Source organism: Penicillium odoratum (genome assembly GCF_028828045.1).
Source record: "Penicillium odoratum strain IBT 22623 chromosome Unknown utg000002l_segment0_segment0, whole genome shotgun sequence".
Classification (NCBI taxonomy): Eukaryota; Fungi; Ascomycota; class Eurotiomycetes; order Eurotiales; family Aspergillaceae; genus Penicillium; species Penicillium odoratum.
This window is the reverse complement of record NW_026643144.1, coordinates 2,029,307-2,048,560: the sequence shown is the minus strand read 5'-3', so window position 1 is coordinate 2,048,560 and position 19,254 is coordinate 2,029,307. Positions and strand designations below refer to the sequence as shown.

General features: G+C 47.8%; 8 protein-coding genes across 8 annotated transcripts; 3 read left to right on the top strand and 5 right to left on the bottom strand.

Moving 5' to 3' along the window:
* Positions 1-741: 741 nt before the first annotated feature.
* Positions 742-4,661, bottom strand: N7520_002764 (uncharacterized protein; the record flags this gene model as incomplete). The annotated part of the gene is made up of 2 exons (XM_057136699.1): positions 742-4,116; positions 4,182-4,661. The coding sequence occupies 2 exons, from the start codon at positions 4,659-4,661 to the stop codon at positions 742-744; spliced, it is 3,855 nt and encodes a 1,284-aa protein (XP_056999385.1).
* Positions 4,662-5,789: 1,128 nt separating this feature from the next.
* On the bottom strand, positions 5,790-6,146 carry N7520_002763 (putative MFS transporter; the record flags this gene model as incomplete). Its single annotated transcript, XM_057136698.1, has 3 exons — positions 5,790-5,891; positions 5,946-6,090; positions 6,136-6,146. 3 exons carry the CDS (start codon positions 6,144-6,146, stop codon positions 5,790-5,792), a joined length of 258 nt encoding a protein of 85 aa, XP_056999384.1.
* Positions 6,147-8,064: 1,918 nt separating this feature from the next.
* On the top strand, positions 8,065-8,955 carry N7520_002762 (SDR family NAD(P)-dependent oxidoreductase; the record flags this gene model as incomplete). Its single annotated transcript, XM_057136697.1, has 2 exons — positions 8,065-8,497; positions 8,555-8,955. The coding sequence occupies 2 exons, from the start codon at positions 8,065-8,067 to the stop codon at positions 8,953-8,955; spliced, it is 834 nt and encodes a 277-aa protein (XP_056999383.1).
* Positions 8,956-9,104: 149 nt separating this feature from the next.
* N7520_002761 (SEC14 family lipid-binding protein) lies at positions 9,105-9,942 on the bottom strand (the record flags this gene model as incomplete). Its single annotated transcript, XM_057136696.1, has 2 exons — positions 9,105-9,500; positions 9,562-9,942. The coding sequence occupies 2 exons, from the start codon at positions 9,940-9,942 to the stop codon at positions 9,105-9,107; spliced, it is 777 nt and encodes a 258-aa protein (XP_056999382.1).
* Positions 9,943-9,960: 18 nt separating this feature from the next.
* On the bottom strand, positions 9,961-10,319 carry N7520_002760 (CRAL-TRIO domain-containing protein; the record flags this gene model as incomplete). The annotated part of the gene is made up of 2 exons (XM_057136695.1): positions 9,961-10,150; positions 10,240-10,319. Coding segments are annotated over 2 exons (270 nt in total), but the record flags the coding sequence as incomplete, so codon positions are not given.
* An 855-nt stretch (positions 10,320-11,174) lies between these two features.
* On the top strand, positions 11,175-13,300 carry N7520_002759 (fungal specific transcription factor domain-containing protein; the record flags this gene model as incomplete). The annotated part of the gene is made up of 4 exons (XM_057136694.1): positions 11,175-11,385; positions 11,444-11,751; positions 11,969-12,601; positions 12,812-13,300. The coding sequence occupies 4 exons, from the start codon at positions 11,175-11,177 to the stop codon at positions 13,298-13,300; spliced, it is 1,641 nt and encodes a 546-aa protein (XP_056999380.1).
* Positions 13,301-14,925: 1,625 nt separating this feature from the next.
* Positions 14,926-16,859, top strand: N7520_002758 (uncharacterized protein; the record flags this gene model as incomplete). The annotated part of the gene is made up of 3 exons (XM_057136693.1): positions 14,926-15,010; positions 15,072-15,707; positions 15,763-16,859. The coding sequence occupies 3 exons, from the start codon at positions 14,926-14,928 to the stop codon at positions 16,857-16,859; spliced, it is 1,818 nt and encodes a 605-aa protein (XP_056999379.1).
* Positions 16,860-17,722: 863 nt separating this feature from the next.
* N7520_002757 (uncharacterized protein) lies at positions 17,723-19,187 on the bottom strand (the record flags this gene model as incomplete). The annotated part of the gene is made up of 2 exons (XM_057136692.1): positions 17,723-19,047; positions 19,103-19,187. The coding sequence occupies 2 exons, from the start codon at positions 19,185-19,187 to the stop codon at positions 17,723-17,725; spliced, it is 1,410 nt and encodes a 469-aa protein (XP_056999378.1).
* Positions 19,188-19,254: the final 67 nt, after the last annotated feature.

Sequence of the window (19,254 nt, the reverse complement as noted above, 5' to 3'; positions counted from 1 at the left end):
TGACTTTCATTTTGGGGGCCTTCAGTGTACCCAAGTCCAACCCCGCACCCATTAACATTCGTCGTGACTAGATTTAGTTGTTAGTGTTTCAGTTGGTTACACTGCGCATATTCCCCCACTTCCCTAATGTGGCCATGAACCGACACAGTATTGAGAGACGGACGAGATTTGATACGACATCAAGACAGTAGATTATTCTTTTTTGTATAAGCACCTACACGTTCCACTGCGTGTATAGGTAAGAGTTTTTGAAGATATGCCAAGAAGACATTGAGACTGAAAAAACCCCCTAGGAACGGTATCATCAAAACTGTCAAAAGTAAAAACATGAAACCAACAAAAACATTAAGGAAGAAGAGGAAAGTCAATCTCAGTTAGCCATTTATTCAGCTGAGGGTCATTATGCAATGCGTTGGATTGTGGATAGTCATCCACTTTGGCTGAAAACAGGAAAATAAGTAAAAAAAGACAACAATAACGCGGAGATATTCCAGTAGTAAGCATATTAATATTGAAAATGGTATGATAACATCATCAATAATAATTGCTCACTTCGGCTAAGCGCGATGAACATTGTGTCTTGTATAGGCTGGAAGTTCAAGCGAACGAGTATATCCAGAGAATGTATGTTCGTAAGGTGCCTGGGGAGACTTCGTAAAATAGTTGCGGTGCGAGAATCATAGATGACAGAAGTTGCAGGACTAGAACGCTGAGTATCATGCCGCTAAAGCGTGGACAATTTTAATTGCCCGTCTTCCGCTCGTCCCTTAACCCGTTCTTCTCCCATTCATCAAGAAGGCGTGAGACTTCCTTGAAAGATACTGGCTTGGTAAGGAACATATCTACACCAGATGCCAGAGCCTCGGATTCATCGCGAGAGCTGCTCAGGCCGGTCAAGGCGATGATGACGGCTGGCCTGCGGCCGTTATCTTCTCTCTCCATCGAGCGAATGGCTCGGGTAGCCTCAAAGCCATTCATGACGGGCATGGACATATCCATGAAAATTATGTCAAAGCCATTTTGCGACTGCTCGACCGCTTCAACGGCCACTTTGCCATTTTCCGCGGCCATCAATTCGGTCAGTTTGCGTTTCTTCATGAATGTAACCATCAGATTGAGATTGATGCGGTTATCGTCAACGACGAGAACACGGGATGTTCGCAAAGGGGGGACAGCGGTTTCAGCCAAGGGCGCCGGTAGTGGAGCGGCGACTATCTCCTCTGGTGGGGCGGTGATAACTGAAGGTGAGATAGGGGGGGTATCACCTGTATCACCTGTGTCACCTGTGTCACCTGTCGACACTGGACTGCCAACATCCCCCGGGTGGGTGATTTCTGCTGGGGGAGGAGATGCAACAGGTGAGATGATAGGAGACCCAACTACGGTTGAAGGGGGTGCGCTTCGAATGGGCAGATCCATAGGGTCATGCAGCATAGAAGCTGGAGTCAGGACCGCTGGCTGTCCATGTTGGAGACATTTTAATATACTCCGGGCTAGCTTATGTGGTCCGCATGGGCGTCGAACAATGTCAACAGACGAGGACAGAGGTAACCATTCGGAGCGTGCGATACTGTAGTCCACCGACCTGTGGCACAGAATGAGAAGGGCTGGGAGTGTGGTGGACATCCCATTACGCAACTCAGGCAAATCAGACTCCTGAACGAGCAAAATGTCAATTGTCGTGGGAGGCGGCCAGCTGACAATTTCCAGACCAAACCATTCAGTTATATACCTCGCAATATCAATCCAAGGCTCTGCCAAATTTGATGGATCGGTAGCCCAGATAGCAACTTTCTTGTTGGAATACCCTTCACGAAGAAACATGGTCTGCGTGAGAATTTCCCTTTGCTGCAGATTAAACGCATGTGGGTCAACAGGTGGGCTCTCTTCGCCTACTGGTCTTGCTAATGGCAGTGATACCCGAACCACAGTACCTTCGTTAGGGCGACTACGGACGCGGATGTGTCCATTCAAAGCCTTGACAAGACTGCGTACGATAGAAAGTCCCAAACCTGTTCCCACGGCAAGCGAATCCTCCTGCGCGAAAGGAGTGTACAGGCGACCTCGAAGAAATTCTTCCGAAATTCCTCTTCCAGTGTCGGAAACTGTCAGTGTCACGAGGTCCTCCAAGCCTTGACGTCTAGAGCGGCCTTCTGAATGGCTCGAAGCATCCAAACTAATGGTGACATGCCCTTGGTCAGTGTACTTCATGGCATTTCCAAATAAGTTCATAATGATGCGGCGGAGAGCCCCTGGCTGAGTGCGATACACCCAATCGCGTTGCGCGATATCGATAATCACATCCACGTTGGCATTTGACTGAACCTTAGGGCCATTGTGCGACAACAGAACCGGGATATCGGCGGCCGCAGTTGATTTCAGGCCGTATGCATGTCCCAAACAAATACCCTCTACAACTTCTTCCGCCAGGATAGCAAGGTCTGTGGCTACATAGCTATCCAAATGGGAAGCCAGCGTGTCTGTGCCTTTAAAATCCAGCGGCGACTCCTTTCGCTGTTTCATGGACTTCCACGTTCGCTCAAGTGAAACAACTTTGCTAAAATCAAGCACCTGGTTCATGGTGTCCAGCAGGGTCCTGCCGCAGGCATTGACTGTCTCAAGCAACGAATCCTGGAATTCGCTGAGCTGCGTGCCGTTCAAAAACTCAGCTGCCGCCAAGATACCATGAAGAGGACTTCGAAGCTCGTGGGAGATGCTGCCAATAAAATCTCCCTTTTGCCGATCCGCGATGAGCGACTCCACACGGCTGTATTCTGCCATTACAGATGACCCAAATCCAAGAACCGAGCTAAGCTCCACGGCTGATGTAAAGACCTGGGTCTCCACAGTGGTCCAGCAAAAGCATCCAGAGAACCATTGAGAGTTGACAGCATTCCACAGAGGCACAAAAATGATCTGCGTTGCGTTGGGGAAGTATTGATTGAGCATCGTATTCTCCGCGGCTTTTCGGCGCTTAGCCATGGGTTTCGAAATATTGGTCTGTGCTAAGTCCGGTGACCGATTTGGACCAGGAGATCCCCAGTAGCGAGGAACATAATCATCGTCATCATCCGAGGTCGAAAGCTGACCATCTCGGTGGAAAGACCAAAGCTTGCCTTTGGGGTATCGTCGGAGCAACAGCGATAGAAATGATCGATCAAGGTTGGCAACAGGGATGGTCACAGAAGCGTCACTTTGGCTAAAAGAAAACGGCTCATCATGGGTGGACAATGAGAATATCGTTGCAGGTCCACTCAAGTCGGCAGAACAATCGCTTCCACTATCGGTGTCCATCAAAGGGTTGTTGTTCGCTTCAAAGAATGCTACACCACCATCCCTGCTGAGGTCTAAACTCTCGCGGAGGAGATTTGCAGCACGGCGAAAACACCATGAGTTTCCCTGGGAGTCGTCTGGTGGTAGTCGATTACGGCTACTGCTGGTGACCCATTCTGGTAGAGAGCTTGCGACACCAGAAGTTCCCGTGTCAACTTTCGACTCGGAGGCATCTGAGCTGATAGATTGCGCCTCGTTGCTAGGAGATCGGGCGTACGGTGGGCCCGGGGATGTGTGGCATGCGCTTTCACGGGCGCTTTCACGGGATCCACTTTTTTGCGATGTATGATCTGCGCTGTTGCCCTCGCGAGAGTCACCAAACGTACTAACGCGATTGTTCGTGGACGGTGGAGTCATAGAGAATGGGCCAGTACTATCAGCTCGTGAGGGATCAACAGTATCGACGAAGCTTGAGCTACCCTCAACGAAGTAGCTCAATCCTCTTGATAGACGCGCAGCTCGTCGTCCTTCAGAAGCTTGGCGACAAATCTTCATGTAATCTAAGATCAAAGCTGACAGCGATCCCAGCGTGTCTCTCTCCAATCCAGATAGCCCATCGCGAGGGTTCGTGTCCAGCACAAAAAGGCATCCCAAATTGATATTATTTTGGGTCGTCAACGGCGTACCGGCGTAAAATTTGAATTTCGGTTCGTTCTCAACGAATGGAAGGTGTTTATATCGATCGTGTTGGCTCAGGTCGTTAACGGTAAGCAATTCGTAATGGGCGTTTTCGCGATCGGATGGGGGCAAGGCGGTGGTATCCTGGGCTTGGTCAAAACGATGCTGGAGACAAAGCGTGAACGCAGGCTACCGCTATTCAGCAGCCCAGCAGGCATGTATGCACTCACCTGACACAGACTCCAGGCCTTTTGGCCTCCAGTTGATCCCATCCAGATTGCATCATGGCGATCGTGTAATGACGAATCGTTTAAATTCACGGACTTCGTTGCTTCGGCCAAGACGTACTGCTTGTCTCGATCGAGCACGCAAATGAAAGCGCGTTCCACATTCAGGCGCAATGCTGCTAGTTGCGCAAAAGACGTTAATGTATTGTTCGATGTGCCTAAGACCAGAGCCTCGGGGCCCTTTGCCGTTGATGGGCTAGAAGTAGTGCTGCTGTTCGAACCGCTCGACCCATCTTGAACTGGGGGTGTTGTAACTGGAGGGGTTCCGGGTGAGGTAGACGATGTTAGACCTTCCGCAGCAAGCCAGGAGGGGATTACGCCAACTGGTGTCGCGGGCTGGTAATAACGGTAAAGCTCCCTCGCCCTCCGGTCCGCAGTATGCTGGGTCTTCTGTCCTTTCCCATTTGGCTGAGGCCGAAGCATGTTTGTCTCCCAGGATGTTTCAAATAGCACTTGTCCTGCGCCACAGTTGCTAGCAATGTTGGAGCAAGCGGAGGGAGGATGCGAGGGTATGCGAACGTATGCGATGATCTGTCAATCCCTTTTTGAGACGTCCGAGACGTCCGAGACGATCAGTCGGACACAAAGCCCAGGGCAAGTTTTAGTCACCGCTTGCGAGGTGCGAGGGAAAAAAAAGTGGACAACCCCGACGGCGACCCCACTAGCTTCACTAGATTAGCAAAGACAGATGAAACGGGAACCACGGACAGGTAGGGCAGGGAGCACCACACAAGGGCACCATCTGTCAGGTGGAGACGGGGTTAAGGGGGGGAAATAAGTCCCCGTCGATCTGATTAGCGAGATCGAGGCCGATGCGCATTGTGACTCGATCGGCTGTACATTCTGTACCCACCGCTTCATAAGCTCCTGGAGGTCAAGGAGGGGCGCACGGTAATTTCGACTTTCCCCCCTTGTAGCCATGGGCAATGCAGGGTGCCATGTATCCAACCAGAAAAGCAGATGCTAATGGACACGAAAGCCACAATGGGACCATGATCAGCGTGGAAAGGTTGGGTGGAGGTGAAAATCAACGGAAAAGGAAAGAGAAAGACCAAGTGGACCTGAAATGTCGAATCACGGGCTTTAACAATTGACACCTCAGGCAACAATGTCTGACCACCATTGCCAGATTTCAGGAACGAAGTGGGACCTTGTCACTGCATCATCCACCCAGGATTTGAATTTAGAAAAACCCGAGGTGGTGGGCCATTGTGGCACGGGAAAGAACCAATAATCGTTAACCATATGAATACCCAACCAGACCAGGAACAAAATGTAAACCAAAGTACAGATCGGGGACTTACTAAGGGGGCTGAAAAGTCAAGCCATCCGCGTCACTGCGCGTTTGGGTGACTACTAGCGCCCGTTCCCGCTGATCCAACAATTGAAGGGAAACGCCCCTGTCGCAAGTGGCGGTGGCGACTTTCCCGAACGCGTACCGACACCAGAAAAATAAGCATGTTATGCTAGGGGCTGATCCTCCCCACGAGGTACCAATACAATGGGTCCTCAAATCTATCCTCCAAATTTACGCCACCCATACGCCTACCGTTAGTAAAAGCGCCCCAACGCATCCTTCATCTCACGGAAATTACCCAGGTTCGGTGAGTATGTATCACGAGACTTGCCATTTTGTTTGGATGATCTCAGCCCCTGATGTCAGTCGCTTTTGATGAGTCCGTTGGGTGGCAGTAAATATTGACTCACGATTGATCCGATCAACAGGGCATCTCCGATGACCAGAGACTCGTCGGCCATGAAGCGGTGCACTCGTACCACATGGTTGTAGGAGTTGTCATCGGCATCCTGCAATGTGTCCGTGATAATCCCGAGAATGATACTCTTTTTATCGCTATTTAGTGAGATTATTATGAGGCGGATACCTATCGACACTCACGCGTTGCTCATTGTGACTTTTCAGGGAATTTGCGGATCCAAAGATGGACCTGTTCCAGATGGGTGTGCGAATACTGTCGATGACTGATGTCAGGCCGAATGACTTCAAAGGATGCTCCGGTCCCAGCCTTGGATGGTGTAAATTTGAAAGGACTATGCTGAGCAGCATCCTAAGTCCACGGGAAAGTCATAATACTCAGAAGCTTTGCATACTGACGGATGCTCTATCTCCAAGAACGTCCGCTCGATAATGGAACCAGAGGGCAACCTAAAGATTTTGTCCCCGAACAATCACAGGGAAAGAGGAAGTCACACCTGCCTACTCTGACAACAAAGTTTACCATCCGGCTTTGATGGATTTCACATGGAATCGTTGCTCGGCCATTTCCGTGACATTCATGCTGAATGCAGAAGCAGTGCTAGAGTGGAAAATGGAAAAGGCCATTACTGACCAAAATATTCCAGGTATTTCGGATATATTTCGGAGCTCGAATTTCTTGTTCTTGTCCGTGAGCTGTTCGTTTGTCGCATCAATTGATTGTCCCGCCGCCCGCTGAAGTGTCGATCTATCATGCGGACAGATCAGCTAAATCACACGACTGGGCTTCATTGTCATCCACAACTCTGTTTTGTATTGTCCTTCGATATCCACAATTGGATCATGCATAAAATCCACCCAAGTCTACCCAGAACCATACGAATAGTGACCTAGCCGATAGTCTTATCTTATTTTAAGATTGAAGGATCAACTACCTAGGTAGGTAAGTAGCTTAGAGGAGCAACTCTCATTTGCTTTTGTTTTGCGATTTTTGTTTATTCGACAAGAGTATGAGCATCATTAATAGGATCTAGATTAGGACTAGCGCGCTCCCCTACTGCTTCCTTTTCTTCCTTCCTTTCCTCTCTCTCTAGCCTTGGTTTTCCAACGAATGGACATAGCATACTTCATGATGTCGAATAGGCGGTATAAAGATGGCAAGATGTCTTGTTTGCTAACTAATCTTGGGCGCTTGCTGATGTTGGACTTGATGTTAATTTATAAGCTTGTAAATTGCGGTTGCTGAAATTTCGGTATTTCTGATTTCTCCCATTTATGTATAATTTTAGATGATCGGTCGGAATGATAGGTATGGCCCACTGTAGTCGATCCCCAAATTTGTTGAAGAACCAGGGTCTAAAGGTAATAGACGCATTTGTGAACAGAAATCCAAATCGGTCAGGCGAGGTTACCAGTATTCTGAAATCATCAGCAAACATGTTCAGTTTCGTTCTCTGCAACAGACCTAGGTGGTAATATTGGTAGTGGACTTGCTAATAAATCTGATGACTTTACCATGGCCAACTCAAATGCCAGGGTGGATGCCAAGCCATTACTCGGCGCAAACCAAGACGATGACATATTATAAAACGCAATCAGCATAGATACCGCCAAACATCCAAGTTTGGAAGCCAGATAGTTAAAGAATGAAACAAACACCTCATATGTGTATTAGGTGTCATCAAGGGCCAGACTAGTTACTCATGCCTGTTGATACCCATATCAAGTATGTATATATATCTCCCAACCCTGTTCACTTAATTTGAGCCCCATGACCTCGGCAGTTATAAGTACAAATGATACTCGGACACAATTTCATGAAATGCATTCATGATAGCATTCTCGCGGCACTTGGCCTCCGGAAAGCTTCCCTGGGCTGTTTTTTTTCCCGGCTCTCCACTTGAATTCCCCGCCCGATCCCACTATGTCACTCACTACCTCTCACTACCTCTCTTCCCGCAATGACCCTCTTGGCGTTTCCCTCGGGTTGAATCTTTACCCGAGTCAGGCCGCCTCTATTCACATCCTTATTTAAGGCCAGCAAAGGAGGGGTAGTATTTGATTCTCTTTCGCAAGTATTCGAACATCAAGTGTCGTCACAAAGATATCGCAATGTCTGAATCATCACTGCCATCATTCGCACCGCCGAAGCCGATTCCAAATCGCCTGCAAGGGATTGTAGCGCTAATCACCGGTGCTGCAGGAAATATTGGCTTCGAGACCGCTCGACGATATCTTCTTGAGGGTGCAAAGGTCACCCTTGTTGACATTGATGAGGATAGACTGATTCAATCCAAAAAGGCACTATTTGAGGCATTGAAGGGATCTTCATTGAATGATCAGCACCCAGATGATTTAATCCTCACTGTACAGGCAGATGTCACTGCCGAGGAAGACGTCCAACGTTATGTGAATGAAACGACCGCAAAGTTCGGCAGCTTGGATGCTGCTTTGCTCTGTGCGGGTATCTCATATTCCTCTACGAGTATCCTGGAGACCGATGTCAATCAGTATGAAAAGGTGATGCAGGTCAATACCAGATCAGGTAAGCTTTGCCCATTTTCAAATAAATTTAAGTCAACATAACTGACAGTGAAATCAGCTTTCCTTGGTGTTAAGCACTGTGGCCGTGCCATGAAAGACTCTGGAAAGGGCGGAAGCATCATTTTGGTATCTTCCATTGCTGGCCTCCGCGCGACACCAGGCCTCTCGGCATACTCTACATCTAAGTTTGCATTACGGGGTCTATGCCTGACCGCTGCATCCGAGCTAGGTCAGCACAACATTCGTGTCAACACAGTTCATCCGTGCGGAGTCAATACCCCCATGTTCCTGGCCACATGGCCTCCAGAAAAGATGAAGAGTATGCTGGAGACTGTACCTCTTGGTCGATGGGCGGAGGTTACGGATGTTGCTGCCTTGTGCTCCTTTTTGGCCAGCCCCGATGCCCGCTTTATGACTGGCGGAGCTCTCAAGGTGGATGGGGGTATCGTGATGTATTGAAAATAGGATTTACCAAGAGTAACTAACGCACCATAAATTTATCTGGGCTGTGTGTTGACCTCGTTCAATGATCATGGATATATAGAATAGCATAATAAATGAGTATATATATACTAACAGACCAGCTGACAATTCAGGCTTGCATGCATTCACAGCACATTTGAAACTTTCTCTGACCTGACTGTTTGCTTGTTCAAAGGTATCTTTCCTCTTCTTTCCTTTCCGTCAACTGTACCCAGCAGCTGGATATTGTCATCTCCAATGAGAAGAGGACCTTGAATAAACTCAATTTCCCCATTATCTTTCCGGCTATACAACCCTCCCGCTGTGGCCATTGCAGGTCCGTCCAGATTTGGCATGTTACCCCATTTCCATCTTAAGCTGCCTCCATATTCCTCAGGAAGATTTTCAGGTGCGATATGAGTCAAGAGAGTAGCTTTCGTCTCGGAGGGTGATAAAATATTAATCTTCAAAAGAGTCGGAGGGTCAAACCATTTCTTCACCATATCCCATATTGTGATGAAAAATGGAGATGCGCCGATGATCTAGTACCCCAGTCTGTTAGCTGATGTGGAGGTGAATTGAAAAATCCAGGAAAATACGCACGAAAACATGACCAAGAGTTTCTGGATAATAACTGGATGCCAATGTAGAGGCCGCTTGTAAATACACCCTGATTTTCCAAAAATTTGAGAGACCCATCCCTGTGATGTCGATTATATGAGTGGAGGCAGATATCGGAACTTCCATATTGGGCCTTGGCAGCCGGGAACACAACGGCAGTACAAATTGCAATAAATTGTCCAATAAAGCTTCAAAGTGAAGAATATGGGGAGGCACTGAGCCATGTTCCTGGGCGGATGATGAAGAATTTAGCATCGAGATCCAGCTTTCTATCTTTCTTTTAGTAAAATTCTTGAGTGGAAAGATATAGATTGGGAATCCGCGATAGTCTCGTCGTCCTGTCCATTGTGCAAACTGTCCCATTCCGAAAATGGGCACAGGTTAGTAACAAGAAACAAACAAATTCGGTAGTGAAAATTTGCTGCTCACCATTTTCCTTGACATTTCATATAACGAAATATCCACATTTTGGTAAAACAATTCAAGACCATGTTTGTTTCTCCTCTGCTCCGCGATACAGAAACGAGAAAGGGCACGATCAACATCAAAATTCACAGAGCGCAAAAACCTCCTGAAACCGAGAGATTAGCAATCTGACAGTGATATATTCTTGTACAGAATATCTGATTTCTCCTGCGAGAAAGCTCGTCTAATACTCACAGAATTGTTGCGTCAGAGACATCTAATGATGCATTGTTTCGTGTGCTTTCGACCACGGTCTTGTCACACTGACTCTTGAACTGTGAGAGTTTCTCCTTCTGATCTGGTGTCAGATGATTTGGATGACCCTCAGTCCAGTCCCTAGGATTATTTTCCGGTGGCGATGGATAATCTGAAGTAGAAGATGCACATCTTGCATTATCTTCCGTGGTATGCTTGATTACCGGCAATGCTTTGAACATTGGTAACATTTTTCTGGTATAGAGAGCACTGGTACAAATTCGAGATCTCAATGTTTATACTGGCGCTAATCAAATTTTGGACTAGCTGAGTTGTCGAAAGCTTTATATCATGAATTGAAAGGGTTGCCACACTAAAACCGGGAGAGAATCCGGGCTGGAACGAGAAGACTACTTGACCGCGGAGAGTCTCTCCGCGGATGAATTTGGAAAGAGCTCGGCAGTCGGGCTCCATGGGGCCTCTTCCCTACTGGTGCTTACGTAATCCACATCGCCCTTCCATCTAGTTACCGAGGTCCCTCAACGCAGTATCTTCTGGCTTTCTGCTTTCCTGAGTCCATTCCTTGTTTATGGGGGTCGAAAGAGCGGTTCGTCGTGAAGATCATGGTCCCCGCAAATCAAATTCCCCGAGCCCGCCGCCACAGGTCTGCCGTAGCGTGTCAGGCCTGTCGCCAACGCAAAGTACGATGCAGTCTGACCGTCACTGGCATTCCTTGCGCCGGATGTACTCAGGATGGTTCCCAGTGTATTGTGAACAAAAGGCGAGGGAAAGTGTGAGAGATCTCCGAATAAATGCCCTATTTTTAGATATACTGAAGTTTCAAATATCTTCTCAGCACGGAACAGGTGGCCCAGTCACCTGCCCAGCGTCGGCAGAGACCGCACGAAACTATTGACCCGAATTTTATTCCCGGCATGAACCAAGATTCTTCATTTACAAGCGCACCTGGCCCTACACATGTCTCTAACTTCCGTATCCAATCAGAACACTCTACTCATAGTTCGAGGAGAGCTTCTCCGGATTCCAGACTGAGCAACTTTGAAGAAGAAGAGCGCAATGGGCTCGAAATAGCATCCGCGGCCCTCGGGCAACCGGAAAGAGCGGGCGAAGTTCCCTTTTATACTGGTAGGGAGAACAAAAGCAGGGGGCAATGCAAAAAATAACGTCACTCACTTTCATTTAGGAGAACGTACCGGGCCCACATCAGCACTAGATGTCTGCTTACCAGATCAGTCGTTACCGAGACATTTTCTCATCCCGCTTCACAGGACGGATCTATCTGACGAAGACCAAGAGTTTCTCCGCAAAAAGGGGGTTTTCACACTTCCCGGGAAAAACGCCTGTGACAGCCTGATCGAGGCATACCTTCTCCATGTACACCCTGTGCTGCCAGTGATAGAAGCAGATGTGCTTTTGCGTCATCACAAAGCGGAGAAACTCGCAGAGTACAACCTCTTGCTCCTGTGGAGTCTTTTCTTCGTTGCTGTCAATGTATGTCCGTGAAAGGACTGCTCCCCTCCTGCCTTGTAGGGGTAGCTGACAAATTCAGTTTATCCCAACACACATATGCGATCAGGAGGGCTTTATATCGAAAAGAGAAATGAGATATGCATTGTACTCCCGAGCCAAGGAAAGAAAAAATCTCTGCCCATCGTGATCTGGAAGAATTTTTCAACTAACATTGAATCCTTGTGTTTCTTTGGAATAGTGCTTATACAATAACGGAAACGAACGGAACAAAATCGTGCTTTTGCAGTCCTCACTTTTGCTGGGCTTCTGGCACTCGGACATGGACGAACATGCACAACCGTGGTACTGGACAGGTATTGCAGTAAGTCTGTGCCAGATTCTTGGCTTGCACCGGGACCCTGGCACGATTCACAATCCCTCCGTAACTGCTCGACAACGATCTTTTTGGCGTCGTCTTTGGTGGAGCTGCTTTTTCCGTGATACTTGGCTCGGTCTCACATTGGGAAGGCCGCTGCGGATCAATCTGGAGGACTGTGACATTCCCATGCCATTAGTGGATGATATGCTGTTTGATATCGATAGCCGAGAAGAGCTATCTCTTACTACCCACTTGCCGAGCGACATGCAAAGATTGGCTGGATACTGGATCATGCTCATTGAATTAAGCCGCAAATTGAGCAACATTCTGGCTACGAATTATCGCACTGCTCGATCCAGGCCGTCACTTGATGAAATTGAAGAGCTCGAGAAGCAGCTTTTACAGAGTGCACTTCCAGATCAATACGAAAAAGGTCTGACGCGTATTTCAAGATTTTGCTCCAATCATGTTCATTTGCATTACCAGTCAGTGCTGTCTACCCTCAATAATTCCGTCTCTTAACATAAAGCCGCAGAGCAATGCTGATTACCTTCTATCGGCCTTGGGGAACGGAATTCCCTGATGGCATCCATCCCAACGCGAAGCAAGAATGGCAACATCAAATGCGACTAAGAGCTGACCTTGCCGCCTCTCGAACTAACGAAATCGCGGATGCGCTCGTTCAAGACAACCTGCTTGGATTTGCAGGACCTATGACGTCAGTATATCCAATCAGTCGGCTGCTTCTGTTGTTTTGCTACGCTGCTCCCGGCTAACTCGTGTTCAAATGATCAAGACCGCCGCTCCTCGTTCCTGCAATGCAAACACACCTGCTTCATTGCAAATCGGGGCGATCCCCTCTCCAAACGCATCAGGCTCAATAAGCTTGAAATGTGCATGCTAGTCATGGAAGAACTCCAGAAAACATATACTGTCGCTTCGATATACCGTGGAATTTTCACGAAGGCTATTCAACAAATCTTTCCGGGTTACTCGCCCCCCGTGGCACCTTTTAGCTATTCAGCCAAAGCTGCCGCGGTTCCTGAGACTGAAAATCATGCCGAGGTTCCACTTGCGAGCCCAGAAAATCTTGGTGATAACAGTCAGTTCAATGATGCCGTATTTGGTGTCGCAGACGAGGGGGACATGATGAGCGCGTTAATGGATGAGTCTTCTCTTTTCAGCCTTTGGGAGACGTGGAATCAAGTTTGAGACTTGTTGAACATTGTTTGACCAAGAATTTCGCGTAGGGGTTAAGGAGGCTGAAAGAAAAATAGGGCCTCTGTGCTCTTTTGTTCTTTAGAGAGATTTAGGTTTCAGCTTGGTCGATGACGCAGCAGGCCGTTTCTCAATAATATGGAAGGGCCTGAATGGCGGTTGAATTAACTGCAATCATGTTATCGAATTAGCTGATAGTTCATGAGCTCAAGAAGGACTCACGAGGATAGCTCTGGACTAATCTTCTCGTCCTTTCCTGAGACATCTGGTTCGCTTGTGCCTGGCAATTGGTGATGTGCGATTCCCACATCTAGCTGTGGAGTTAGGAAGCAGGGTTGAGACGCAGCTTGATCAATTCCACGTTTGGGAATTACCCGGAGACATTCCCTTAAAGCTTATTTTTTTGCACCACCTCTGGTGAATAAAGGGTCAATTTCAAACCGAAGTTATTGGCAGCTGATCTGCCGTCCAGGGGAAGAAAGGGCTACATGGTAGCGTGGAAACAGAAGAAAGGGACAAGATCTGTATTCCGAGAGGGATGGAGGAGAGAAAGAGAAGGAGAGAGAGATTTAGCTAAAGACATGCACGCGTTGACAAACGGAGGGGGTCAGCTGACCCCATACTCCAATAGAAGTGAAATCGCATTAACAGTGGCCAGGGAACCAAGCACCTTCTAAGAACCTCTGTTTCGTGTAAGCTCATGAAGAGCCATCAAAGCTCATGTGTGGTAGTCTTTTGTATGCATTTATGATAGTCTTATGATAGTCTTGAAAGACAGCACAAAGGAATTTCCATTGATGCTCGTGAAACATATTTCGTTTCACTTCAAGGCGTCCTCGTAGAATCGCGCGGAACATTCTCGTCAATGGTCGTATGAATGACGCTGTCTCGTCGGTTCAACAGCTCTGTCAGTCGGGCTCGTAGTCCTGAGCCGCTCCTCATATGTGGCCGGTATAAATACTAACAATCAGCATATCATGCCGCTACTCACATCAGTAACCCTTGAACAGGAGCACAATTTTCAGCGGGCCTTAGATTCGGCCTGTTGAGACCCCAGTTACCCTTCGAAATTTGCCCGTCTCTGAAGTGTGCCGTTTAGGATGGCACAGGGCTCCATATTTGCACTGTTTCTGGACCTTGAGGTTTGAATACAAGAATCCGATTCGGGTCGCGACTTCTGACGAGGCCTGGTTCTCACACAAACGAGTTAATGAAACAATATGAAACTAGCTCTTAGCCTTGTTTTTCATATTGGTTAAGGCTCTGCAGCCAATAGGAAATGTTATTTTACCTCGGATCTTTCGTCGGCCCACTTGCCCCATATCGCGTCATTGAGCCGAGGTATTCGAAGAGACCTTAGATACGGAGTACTTACTAATAACTCTATTTTTTTCTTATCTCATCACGGCAACTCTTCCGAGACGAAGCCGACTTCCTCGCTAACGAGTTGTAGTTCCGAGCCTAGCATGTCGGAGCCAGAGGCGAAATGGAGCACTTGTATATAAGTTGGGCATATGTTAATCATTTGATGAGCACCCCATCAGCAAATCAATCAAATTACCAGACATCCAATCATCTTAAATATTGGAACAATCCGAAGTCCCTTCTTTTTCCACGAAATGACTGTCTCTTGGCAAACACCCGCTGATTACGCCAACCGGCCTGTTGCCATCCTTGGTGCTGGTGTGCTTGGTCGCAGAATTGGTATTCCAACCCCCATTCCTAACCGAGCACTTTGAAGTGCAAGACTAATAGCTGTTTCCAGCATGCATCTGGGCCTCTGCTGGATATAATGTACGAGTTCGAGACCCCAGCCTCCAACAACGTGTCGACTGTGCTGCCTATGTGGAGGAAAATGTTGCCTCGTACGCCGAAAAAACCGGAATTGTTCCTGGCAAAGCAGAGACCTTTGAAGACATCAGGTCTGCCGTACAAAATGCTTGGCTCGTTATCGAAGCTGTCCCAGAGAAAATCCAGTTGAAGATCGATACATTTGCTGAGCTTGACGCACTTTCCCCTGCTGACTGTATCTTGGCAACCAACTCATCCTCCTACAAGTCTTCTGAAATGCTCGAGAAGGTCTCTGCAGCTAGAAAGGCTCAGGTTCTGAACATGCATTATTATATGCCCCCGACCTGTATGATTGTTGAACTTATGACCTGTGGCTTGACGAATCCGCAGATTTTTCCCTTCTTGGTTGAACGCACTAAAGAGGGCGCGACTATACCATATGTTGCCAGGAAAGAGTCCACCGGCTTCATCTTTAACCGTCTTTGGGCTGCCGTGAAGCGCGAGGCTTTGACTATTATGTCAGAGGGAGTTTCTGCTCCCGCGGAAATTGACGCCATGTGGGAGGAGATGTTCATCAAGGGTCGCACCCTCCCCTGCAAGATGATGGATAGTAAGTACAGCTCCAAATTTCTTAATGTGAGGTATACTAAAACCTACGTGTCTAGACGTGGGCCTTGACACCGTTGCCTTTATTGAGGGGCATTACATCCAAGAGCGTGGCCTGTCCTCTGTTCACACTGTCGATTTCTTGAAGAAGAACTATCTGGATAAAGACAAGCTGGGCACCAAGAGTTCTAATGGCGGACTTTACCCTCCTATCAATACCACAGTCACGCCTAGTGGACCCCGTATTGTTGTCCTGGACATTGGCCTCGCTTCCAATGCTCTCGATTCCAAGCCAGGCCAAATTCTTGAAATCACTTTGGATGGTCAACTTAAGCAGGTTCTGGTTTCCCACCAGCATTATCCGGACGGTATTGATGTCGACTATGAGAGTGATCGGATGTTCTGGACCACTATGGGCATTCCAGGGGAGGATGATGGCTCCGTCTACTCCGCCAAGACTGATGGGACAGACATTCGCCAAATTATTCCTTCGGGTGCGGTCAACACCCCCAAGCAACTTGTTGTTGTGGCGGAACACAAGAAGCTTTATTTCTGCGACCGCGAAGGTCTCCGCGTTTTCCGATGCAACTACGATGGTTCCTCCTTGGAACTGCTAATCGACAACCGTTCATCCGATATGTCTCATAAAGCCCCCGATCATTCTAAGTGGTGTGTTGGAGTCACTGTGTCCCCTAAGCTGGGCAAATTCTTCTGGACTCAGAAGGGGGTTTCCAAGGGAGGCAAGGGCCGTATTTTTGCTGCCAATATTGAGATGCCAGAAGGTCAGTCTGCTAAGACAAGAGATGATATCAAGTGTCTTTTAGCGGATCTCCCGGAGCCAATTGACCTTGAAGTGAACGAAGATACCCTACAGCTTTACTGGACTGACCGCGGCGAGCTTCCCTTCGGTAACACTTTGAACCGATGTCAATTGACGGAATCGGGCCTTCTGATGAATACTTGCCCGCAGAAGCATGAGATTCTCACCAAGCATCTTCACGAGGCAATTGGACTGAAGCTCGATACTAAGAACGGTCACATTTATATGACTGATCTGGGTGGCAGCATTTACCAGTGCGATCTGGAAGGCAAGAGGAAGAAGGTCATCTATTCTGATGAGACACGGGCTTTCACTGGAATGACCCTCCTCCTATAGACGCGTCGCGTTTCAATAGACTTGCTACAAGCCTTGCATTTTTGACTTTGTGATAAGGATTTCGGTTATCTTTGACCCCTACTGTTACTATAGAATTGCCTTAAGAATATAGACATGTCACGACGTGATACTGCATAGACCCTGCTCACAAGCTTACGTCAATGTAGAGGAGAGTATGATAGTATCTCATGTCACGACGCCAAACCCCCGTCTAAGACCTCGCTGATTCCTCCTACGAAATATATCTGCAATTATTCTTCATCATATCCCAAGATCTAAGCCGTCCTAAATGTATTCAGCGTGCCAGTCCATCATCGATCAAGGCCTGTCTAGTACGGCCGCACCCAAAGCAACGCCATATGCTTGGGCCGAATAGACTACTAGGTTAGGAGTCGAGACTGAAATGCCGAGGACTGATAGATTAAGTAGCGGACTCTACTTTAAGATCACCAATTTATATTATCATTATCCTTGTGATTGGGGGAACTCTACTTACACTCCAACCTAGGGCACATGTGCAAGAACCAACTGTGCAAGCGGCCTTGAAGTGCTACCGAGCCTTAGATGACAATAATAATAGTAGTCTCATGCTTACTCATATCCCAAGTAAAGAGTGCGCGTAGCGGTTGTCAGGAAGCATTCTTAAAAATTTACAAGCAACCAGATACAATAATAAATTATTGAAACTAAGATCTTGAGAGATTTAGTAGATGATATTCATTCGAGTCAAAGGGAAGCCTCTCCATTGAGCTACAGAAAACAATATATAAAAAATCTATTTCTAAAAGCAAAATATAAGTACAAAAGTGGCAAAGTAAATGGAACAACAGTAGAAGCACACGATGGAAAGAAACAGAAATGGTCTAGAAGAGGAATATTTGATCTGTCATTTTGGCAACAGATCCGGGGGCCTGGAAGCCCATGGATATCAAAGCAGTCTGAGCAGCCTTGACCATTCCAGGAGGCCCGCATAGCATGATTTGGGTGTCAGGAGAAGGGGCTGGGAGCCTGTCAGCCATGACAGCTTTGGTGACGAAACCCTTGCCATATGCCCATTTCTGCGGAGGATGGTCGAGCATATACCAGAGCTTGAAGTTCTTGGGATACTTCCTAGCGAAGGCTTCGAGTTCCATTCGGAGAAGAATATCTTCTTCTGTGCGGTTGGCGAGAATCAAGCTAACTTCCGTTGTGTCATTTTCGTCTTCGCAAATAGCGCGAATAAGCTGGTACATAGGTGTAATTCCGGTGCCGCCAGCAACCATTCCGATGTTTTTGCAAAGACCTCTCTTGTACTTCATTGCACCCTTGGGACCGCGGAATAGAGTCTTATCGCCGACCTTCAGGTTAGCGAGGTACTTTCCAGTCAGGGCGCCGTCTGAATAGCACTTGATAACCAGCTCCAGCCTGCCTAGGTCTGTATTATTGGAAACGGGGGTATATGACCGGGCGACATCTTTTCCATCAATACTTGCTCTGATAGCGCAATGCTGGCCAATTGGAATACCAATAACGTCTCGTTCGTTGGGCAGCTGATATACAAAGCGGAAGACGCTCGGCGAAAGCTGCTCTTTCTTGACGAGGGGAAGCGCCTGGTATTCCTTAGGCTGCAGGAAACCCCGGGCAAGCCCAGGATCCGCCTTCACAAGTGGTTGAATCTTCACTCGAGAAGGATATTTGGTGAATCCAGACTCGATTTGTATGATTTTCGAAAGCTTGGCTGCAAAAGCCGCACCAATGGTGGCACACATGGAGGTAGCAGCAGCAAATCCGAGAGAGAACCCTCTCTGTGGCAATGTAAGAGTCGACGTAGACCGTATTGATGGCGCAGATGGCAGAGCAAGTTTTGGAAACAGATCTTGTAGCTTTGGATGATGCCGGTACGTAAAGTAAAGCGCTACGCCACCAGCAAGCGCGCCCAGAACCAAGGTAACTGTGCCAGCAGAAGAACTCGCTTCCAATGAGGTCTCCTTTGTTGGGGTATTTTGCTGGACTAAGCGAACAACCCTCTTGGCTGGTTTGATCTCCTGGACATCCTTGACTGTGCCAATCAAAAATGTCTCCAAGATCTCATCGGCATCCTCTGAATGGCCAACTTCGTCGTATGCCTCGGTCGCATCGAGTCCAGCAACATCGTACAAGACATCCGCTCCGCCAGGGTGATCTCGCACGTACTTCGTAAGGTCATAGACTAAAATATCTTGTTAATGACAACTTTCCAACTGACTTAGTGACTGGGATATCACCTTTCCCGTGAATTATGACCCACAAGTCAGTTCTGGTGTTGTGGGCGGCGACATCAGCCACATTAAAAACCGAGTCGGTGGCCATCTGTGAGGCTTAATATCCCGTTGGAGAAAAGGGATATTATTTTTCACAAGATAGCAAATACCCTCTC